General features: G+C 45.7%; 1 protein-coding gene across 2 annotated transcripts; it reads left to right on the top strand.

Annotated features, from left to right (window-relative positions):
* Positions 1–301: 301 nt before the first annotated feature.
* On the top strand, positions 302–7,802 carry pcdh18a (protocadherin 18a). 2 transcript variants are annotated; one of them, XM_088303731.1, is made up of 4 exons: positions 302–3,206; positions 3,714–3,769; positions 4,184–4,356; positions 6,253–7,802. In XM_088303731.1, exons 1-4 carry the CDS (start codon positions 732–734, stop codon positions 7,026–7,028), a joined length of 3,480 nt encoding a protein of 1,159 aa, XP_088159857.1. In that variant the 5' UTR covers positions 302–731; the 3' UTR covers positions 7,029–7,802. The 2 variants fall into 2 exon arrangements, with proteins under 2 accessions (XP_088159857.1, XP_088159856.1); XM_088303730.1 differs by having other exon boundaries at positions 3,681–3,769.
* The last annotated feature ends 876 nt before the right edge of the window (positions 7,803–8,678 follow it).

Genomic DNA, 8,678 nt, shown 5'->3' with positions numbered 1-8,678 from the left:
TGCCAGTATGAGTCATGCTTTTGGTCATGATTGAGTTGACCATGTTTAGAATTTTTTTTTTTTTTTTTAAGACTAAGCTTGTGCCTCCTTACTGTCGAGCAGAACAGACCCAAGGCGGGGTCTTGTAGATCCTCCTGTGGTTTTATAGTATAGTGAAAACGTCACAGAGCATGAGAACTGTGAATGAATGTTTTCTTCGACAGGTTTAGTTTATTGCTTGTCGATGGGGGTGGATTATTGTGTGGTTACTGTGTAAATTCCCGCATGGCGGAGTCCCCCCCCCTCCCTTATTTTTTTTTTCTTTTCATCCCCTTTTGCGCCTCCTTCGCCAGTTTGTGTGGGCCCCTAGCCAGTATTAGACTGAAGAAGAAGCTAATGTAGTTGAGGCGGGTTATTTTGAGGGAGTCTCGGTGCAAAGACGCCTCAGTCAGAGAGAGAGAGAGGAAGAGAGCGAAAGGCGCAGGGAGGGGAGATCCAGAGAGATACCACAAGGCTGTTATGCGAACTCCATGCGCGCAACAGATCTGGATGACAGCAGACTGGGGGCATTTTTTTTAATCTAAATTGGTGCAACTTGAGACAATATTGCATATGAATGTATTATTGTGGCAAGATCGAGGAGCAATATGCAACGAGGAGCACCTCACGCAGTTGCCTAAATCTAATCTGGAAGTGACCCGTGCAACATTTTGGAGCTTCTTTTTACTTGATTTCGACCACAAAAGGACGTAATGATGGGACTCTTTCGGATGAGAATGTGGGGATTTTTCATCGTTTTCGTGCTGGCAACGCTTCACGTCTCCGGTAAGACATTGCGATATCAGATTTATGAGGAACAGAAGGTTGGCACGGTTATTGGTCGTCTAAAAGATGATGTCGCGGATGTTCTGGCTAAACTTCCGAGCTCGGTCTTACTGCGCTTCCGAGCCATGCAACGAGGCAGTTCGTCCTTCCTCACGGTGCGCGAGCAGGACGGAGAAATAAGCATCAAGTCCAGAATTGATCGAGAAAAACTTTGTGAAAAGAACCTCAACTGCTCGATTCAATTCGACGTGCTCACGTTGCCCACGGAGCACTTGCAGCTTTTTCACGTCGAAGTGGAAGTGTTGGACATCAACGACAACGCGCCACAGTTCGCCCGTGCCATAATCCCCATTGAAATTTCCGAGAGCGCATCCGTGGGAGCGCGCATCCCCCTGGACAGCGCCACAGACCCAGACGTGGGCGAAAACTCCCTGTACAGCTACGCCTTAGAGCCCAACCATTTTTTTAACATCGAAATACAGTCCAGAACCGATGGGGCAAAATATGCGGAGCTGGTGGTGCTCCGAGAGCTGGATCGGGAGGTGCGCTCCAGTTACGAACTTCAATACACCGCTTTTGATAGGGGTGTTCTGTCCCGAACCGGAACCACCCTGCTTAAGATCAGCGTCGCAGATTCAAATGACAACAGCCCTGTTTTTGACAAGTCCTCGTATGTGATAAATCTTCCCGAAAATGCACCTGTTGGAACACTGTTAATTGATTTAAACGCCACTGACGCAGACGACGGGACCAATGCCAAAATTGTGTATTCATTCAGCAGTCACGTGTCTCCCAAAATCATGGAGACGTTCAAAATGAACCCTGACAGTGGTCACCTGACCCTCATTGCTCGTGTAGACTATGAGACTGCAAATTCTTATGACATTGACGTGCAAGCGCAGGATATGGGTCCAAACTCCATGCCAGCTCACTGCAAGATCCTGGTCAAGGTGGTTGACGTCAACGACAATAAACCAGAGATCAGTATAAATATTATGTCCTCCCAGGGCAACGGGGATGCCGCTTATATCTCCGAGGCTGCTCCACTGGACACATTTGTAGCTTTAGTCAGGGTGGAGGACTTGGATTCTGGTTTTAATGGCGAGGTGGAGTGTAAACTTCACGGCCAAGGTTATTTTAAACTACAGAAAACCTACGAAAACAACTACATGATTCTGACTAATGTGTCTCTGGACCGAGAGAAGAGGTCAGAGTTCAGTCTGACAGTGGTGGCAGAGGACCGAGGGACTCCGAGCCTCTCCACAGTCAAACACTTCACTGTGCACGTCACGGACGAGAACGACAACCCGCCCCATTTTGAGAAGGGACAGTTTGAGATCTTTAAATCTGAGAACAATGCTCCAGGGGCTTATTTGACCTCCATCATGGCAACAGACCCCGATCTGGACGTCAATGGACAGGTGCTCTACTCCATCCTGGAGAGCTCAATTCACGGGAGCTCCATTTCCACGTACGTCACCATCGACCCCTCCAACGGCGCAATCTACGCGCTGCGCACGTTTGACAGGGAGGATGTGAGTCGCATCTCCTTTATCGTGCAGGCCAAAGATGCCGGAAAGCCACCACTGCTCAGCAACGCCACCATTGTTCTAAACATCCTGGATGAGAATGACAACCCGCCAGTGATTGTGGTCCCCCAGCTGTGGAACTTCAGCGCTGATGTTCCGGTGTCAAAGTTCACCGAAGCCGGACATGTCGTGACCATGGTCCAGGCGACCGACCGTGACACGGGGATCAATTCTGAGCTCGTTTGCTCCATTGTCAGTGGCAATGAAGAAGGCTTCTTCGCGATTGAGCCAAGAACATGTGAAATTCACGCCAACGCCAGTCTGGAGAACTTCCCTCACGAGCACGCTGAGATCACTGTCGTGGTGAGAGATCAAGGAAGTGAGAGCCTCAGCGCCAAAGCAGTTCTACGGATCAACCTCAATGAGAACATCGAGAACCACGTCCAAGTGATGGACCAAGGAGAGTCTCCGCTGGATGCCTCCCTGATTATCATCATCTCCCTGGGAGCCATCTGCGCCGTGCTGCTGGTAATCATGGTGATGTTTGCGGCTCACTGCAACAGAGAGAAGAAGGAGACGAGGCAATCTTACAACTGCCGGGTGGCAGAATCCACCCACCAGCACCACCCCAGGAAGCCCTCGCGGCAGATCCACAAGGGAGACATCACCCTGGTTCCCACGGTGAACGGTACCCTGCCAATCAGATCCCATCACCGTTCGCCGTCAGCGACGCCCCCGCTGGACCGAGCCCAGATGGGGAGCAGGCAGAATCACCACAGTCGCCAATCCCTGAACAGCCTGGTGACAATCTCGTCCAATCACATTCCAGAGAGCTTTGCTTTGGAGCTGGCACATACAACGCCACAAGTGGAGGTGAGCGCACACACACACGCACACACACGCGCATGACTGACTCACTCACTCACTCAATCACTCACTCACTCAATCACACTGTGTGTGTGTGTGTGTGTGGTAGAATTTCCTTGTAGTTGTGGATTACGCAACACCCATCAAGTGTAATGATAGTTTCTTGTCTTTGTCTTTACTTTGTTCGCACCTTGTCCCGACCCTCAGTCATGCGTCTCCGAATTCACCAAGGTTCGCTCTCCCGCGAGCGCACCCCCCCCTTTTTTGTTTTTTTGTTTTAACAGCGTCCATTTTGTGTCATCCATATTGAGCAGCCTCTCCATCATTCATTTTGTGTACTCATCCGTTTTTTTGTCTTGTCTTGTCTCTCTCGCTATCTCCTTTATTTCCCATCTGTTATTCCCGTTCCACCCCCCCGACCCTTTCCATTTTTTTTTTTTGTTTATTTGCTTCATTTTGTTTTGTTATTTTTGGATACAGCAAGTCTCACAGCTTCTGTCCATGCTTCATCAGGGCCAGTACCAACCCAGACCCAGTTTCCGTGGCAACAAATACTCTCGCAGCTACAGGTAATCCCTCGGCCCCAACACTGCCTGTATATTTTTATTCCCCTTTTAAAAATCACTTTATTGTCTTTGAGTTACATCTGTGCCACGTGTTCAACAACCTGTTGTGCAGTTTGTCTTCTTTTCCATATTCCAAATGTCAACATACATACCCGTGCCATTTACTTGTGAAAATATTCAGCTCATTCCTCTGAATGTCCCAATTACGTAATTCTCGTCTGCCCTGGGAACAAATTTGGAGTATGGAAATTTTACATGTCATTTGATTGACTTGAAATGTTTGATATAAGTTTCTTCGGACTGTTGGCAGAAAATGTGTTAAAAAAACTGGATTTGACTCAATAAAACGAACCCTAAAACACAACAGGACATCAAATTTACAATATTGTCCGTTCTTTTAACTTTTAACGCATCTAGGTATGCATTACAAGACATGGACAAGTTCAGCCTGAAGGACAGTGGACGTGGGGACAGCGAGGCGGGGGACAGTGATTGTGAAATGGGGAGAGAATCCCCCGTGGACAGGCTGTTGCTGGGGGAAGGCTTTTCTGACCTGATACATCTTGAAATGCACCACCGCCACCATCCAGGTAAGATACCCGGATGTAACACATGGATTCTGCCCCCCCCACCCTTGCCTGTGTCTTGTTCCAACCGTTCAATTGGCGACTGATCTGCTGAGGCACACACCTCCAACACGCCTCAGAACACAATCACACCTCTAATTAATTTTGGCGTGGAAATGATGAAGATGTTTGGGGAGTTTGAAATAGCATATACAGAGAATGGTTTCAATTTGTTAAATATGAGCAGAAAGAAACTTTTGACCCTGCGAACATTTTTCATTCAAAGCTTTTAACTCATTTACTGCCATTGACGGATAAAGACGTCAAAGATCCAATTTATTATTATTTTTTTTTTTTACTCTTCTTTTTTTTTACTCGGCTGCTAGTGAATGAGATGTGATAGCGATGATAACCCACTGTAAAAAAATGTGATTTACTCCTAAGACACAATGCACAATTATTCATTTACCCGTCATCAAAACAGTCTGACTTAACAAAGTTGGGCACAAATGAAGCCAGGAAAGAAAACACACAAACCTCCTTGGCAGAGGTAATATTCTTGTGGAAGTGAACTGAATTGAGCTGTTTCCTCTGCACTGCTTCTGGCAATTTTGTGGACATCCCGCCTGACAAATTTTAGCACTCTGGACAGGTCAGACCTGAGCCAACTAATAGTCCATACGCCGGCCTATACAGCCATTCAGCACGGCCAAAACACAATCCCATTGTACTCTGCCCATTCTTCCACACAGACCCTATTTCCACGCTTGTTATCACACCGAGAGAGGTTACAGTGTGCCGGGCTGTTTGTGTCACTCTGTGTGTGTGTGTGTGTGTGTGCGTGTGTGTGTTATCTACCCCCCGAGTCGTGTCTGTAAAATCCTCCCCGGAGCGGAGATGAGTCGCCTGTCACTCATCGCTATGCGTCTCAGGGTGCTGTTTTTTTTCCCCTTTCCTCCATTTTCTTTCCTTTCTCTTTTTTTCCCTCTCTGTTGAGTGACAGTGTTGCACTTTCATGTCTGAACTGAAGAGAATTCACAGTAATTGCTTTTTGAATTATGTTATTCTCTCTCTCTCACTCACTCACTCACTCACTCATTCAATCACTCACTCACTCATAGAGCGTCTATTTCTTTTACTTCTTAATTGTGATATAAAGGGAGGAGTGGCATCCACTCCCCACCACCCTCCTTTGTTTTTTTTGTTGTTGTTGTTGTGGCAATATGTCAAAACAATTGCGAAGGAAAGGGTAGGATTACCCTATCTCGGTTTCTCTCGAATAGATTTAATTTGTTTAGATTTTCAATCATGCTCGATATGATAAAGCAAGACGATCCCCGCTTCCCTTGAATATGTCAAAGATGCGGGTAATGTGATGTGAAGATCAGTCAGATATGAATTTATCAGCCACCTTTGATGCCAGATGGGTGGAATCTAGCAATTAATCATTTAGTTATCTTAATCTAGTGATTGTTTTCTTATCTGCCACAATATTCTTATCAAATCCTGTAAATAGCACTGATCTGCTCCCAGTGTTAGAAGTATGAATTGGCTGCAGAGGGAAAAAAAAAAAAGGGGGGGGGGGACAATTATCAAGCGGAGGTTTAAGAATAAGACAGAACCACCTTGTGAAATATTGAACAGCTATTGTACATTACAATTCCAAAATGAAGAGTCAATGCATTCTTTCTGCTTGTCATGCAAAAAAAAAACCAAAACACTGTTGAATTTCTGCATCTGTTCCTTTTCCACTACAGAATTTTAGACATGTATTAAAGATGACAGCAATGTCGGACTCGTACTGTGAGGCTTCTGATGTGTCTTGATTTGACTTATTTTGAAGCGAGCACTTGTTTAGAAAGATTTATTTTCCGTCTTTTGTTGAACACGCTCCTGATGCTTATCGTTGTTTTCCTTTAGCAATGAGACTGTGCACGGACGAATGTCGGGTCCTGGGACACTCCGACCAGTGCTGGATGCCTCCCGTCTCCTCGCCCACATCCTCCTCAGACTACCGCAACAACATGTACATCCCCGGGGAAGAGTCTTCCCAGCAACCCCAAATTGACGATGACCAGTCCTCGGAAGAATCGGAGCAGCTCAAGAGTTTCTCCACTTTTGGCAAGGAGCCTGGGAGTGAGGAGGCGGGCCCAGCGAGAGGTGCCGCCGCAGGAGGAAGTGATGCGTGTGCACCTGCAGGAGGGGCTGGCTCCCTACTCACGGAGATGAACAGTGTGTTCCAGCGGCTCCTCCCCCCAAATATGGACTCGTATAGTGAGTGCACTGAAACCAGCCCAAATTCAGCATCGTCAACCGGCGAAAAAGGACGCGGCAACAACGCCGTTCCTCAGGATAGCCGCAGAGGCTTGTTACCGGGTGGCAAGGGTCCCGCGTATCCCCCAGGTGTGGCCACGTGGGCTGCCAATACCCACTATCTAAATCCAGGAAGTGGCTCAATTGGGAACAACCACGTTTCCCCGGCCCCTCCCTCCTCCTCCTCCAACAACGGACAGCCACCACACCTCAAATGGCTCCCTGCCATGGAAGAAATTCCGGAGAACTATGAGGAAGATGATTTCGATGGCGTGTTCTTCCAGGGTGGCAAACGTGGCGAGAGCCGCCAGGAGACCGCCGTGGATGCCAGCGAGCTGGTCCATGAGATAAACAAACTACTGCAGGACGTCAGGCAGGCGTAAAGAGTGAACGACATCACATGGTTTTCGTCTGTGTCATTTGACCACCCTCGAAAAAGAAAATCTTCAACGTGCAAACATACATAATCGATATGATCAACGCTTTGTGCTCATTGTAATGGCTGTCTTGTTTGTTTTACCAAATATGCTCTCACCGCTTTGAGATGAGAGACTTGAAGAGTAAAACACTGCACTGTAACCGAAGTGGCACAATGACCTCATACGAAAAAACTGAAAGGACGGACTCTACAATTGTTGTTGTGTTTGTGGGTGATTTCGAGGGAGACTCCGCCAATGAACTCCCTGTCATTATTTGTAATGTTTACAGATGCCAGCGTGAGAAACCAACGGTTAAGTGATCGAATTTTGCAACGTACAACAAATGTACAGTGTCTGTGAGAAAAGACTGTTTCACTTGAATATTGTGCTCTGTCTCTTGTTTTGTTATCATGGAATGTAACTGTACAAATTGATCTTTGTATTTTAAAAATACACTCTTTTGTATTTCTATATATTTATATGTGTCCATGTATGTTTGTACAGTAAAAGAAAACAAATGTCTATTTTTTTATATTGTCACTGCATGTCTAAGTATTCGGTGTGGCTCTGTTTGTTCTTCTTTGTTACTTTTATAAAACTATTGTATTTAATTTTGTATTGAATGTTTGTGAGCACCATTTCACAATCACATTCCAGTGAGGTTACATGTTGAAATATGTTTTTTGTATAGCGTCCTTATGACAAAGACAAATAAAGTAGAAGAATCAAAACATGTAACGTCGCCCTAGTCTTTTCATTTCAACAAGTCCTTTCAAATTCCTCTCATTTCTCTGTATTTTTACATCGTCTGTTACGGCTTCATTTTGCCCCTTTGTCTCTTAGCACCTCCTAACGGTGACCATCGGAACTACACCATCTTTACTCAATATTAACAGTGCACACAAACAGACTCTACTACAATCCACGAACATAACTGCACTCATCGACACATATAACAGTGTTCCTATATTGTCATTACTTAAAAATGCACTTTGGGGTGCTTATTGGCGTTTCCTTCCAAGAATGTTGTTCAACAACTGAAAATGTGCTGCTGCATATGAAATGATAAACACCGCCATTTGAATGTTTATTGAATAGTAAAAAAAAGTGCGTTTGTAGGAAAATATTCCTTACTTTGTTTGTTTGCTCCGGGGTGCTTAGTTTATTTTTTCAAACCGTGCTCACATGCCCACACTGACAAATATGAGGATGCAATATTGAGTTGTATTTTTTAAAGAGGCAAAAATCAACAACTAAGGCTAAATGATGCACTTAACCTCGTGAGACAGAGAATGAACAAAGGTAAAGGTTACAATTTGCATGCATGCGCCGAGCTTGTTTTGAATAGGCCTCCATGAGAGCACACACACACAAGCACGCATGGACACACGCACACGCACGCGCACACGCACACGCACACGCACCCACACACTTAATAATGAGCCCATTTGTCTTCATCATTAAAGAGACCATGCCTCAATAATTAGCAATGACTGTGTGTTAATGTACTAAGCATGCTAGGTTCTAAATTAGCTTAGCTTTGTCAGGGACTTGATGGCTGTTCGCCGTAATCGGCATCTGACTGAACTATTGTTTATGATGGCATTTGTGACT

This window comes from Idiotropiscis lumnitzeri, chromosome 8 (assembly GCF_059441095.1).
Source record: "Idiotropiscis lumnitzeri isolate Australia: NSW breed Sydney's pygmy pipehorse chromosome 8, RoL_Ilum_1.0, whole genome shotgun sequence".
Lineage (NCBI taxonomy): Eukaryota > Metazoa > Chordata > Actinopteri > Syngnathiformes > Syngnathidae > Idiotropiscis > Idiotropiscis lumnitzeri.
This window is presented reverse-complemented; position numbering and strand designations above follow the sequence as displayed.

Coding starts and splice junctions, on each gene's coding strand:
- pcdh18a (XM_088303730.1), top strand. CDS start 732: ATGATGGGACTCTTTCGGATGAGAATGTGGGGATTTTTCATCGTTTTC. Junction 3,207..3,680: donor ATACAACGCCACAAGTGGAG/GTGAGCGCACAC, acceptor TTTTGGATACAG/CAAGTCTCACAGCTTCTGTC. Junction 3,770..4,183: donor AAATACTCTCGCAGCTACAG/GTAATCCCTCGG, acceptor TAACGCATCTAG/GTATGCATTACAAGACATGG.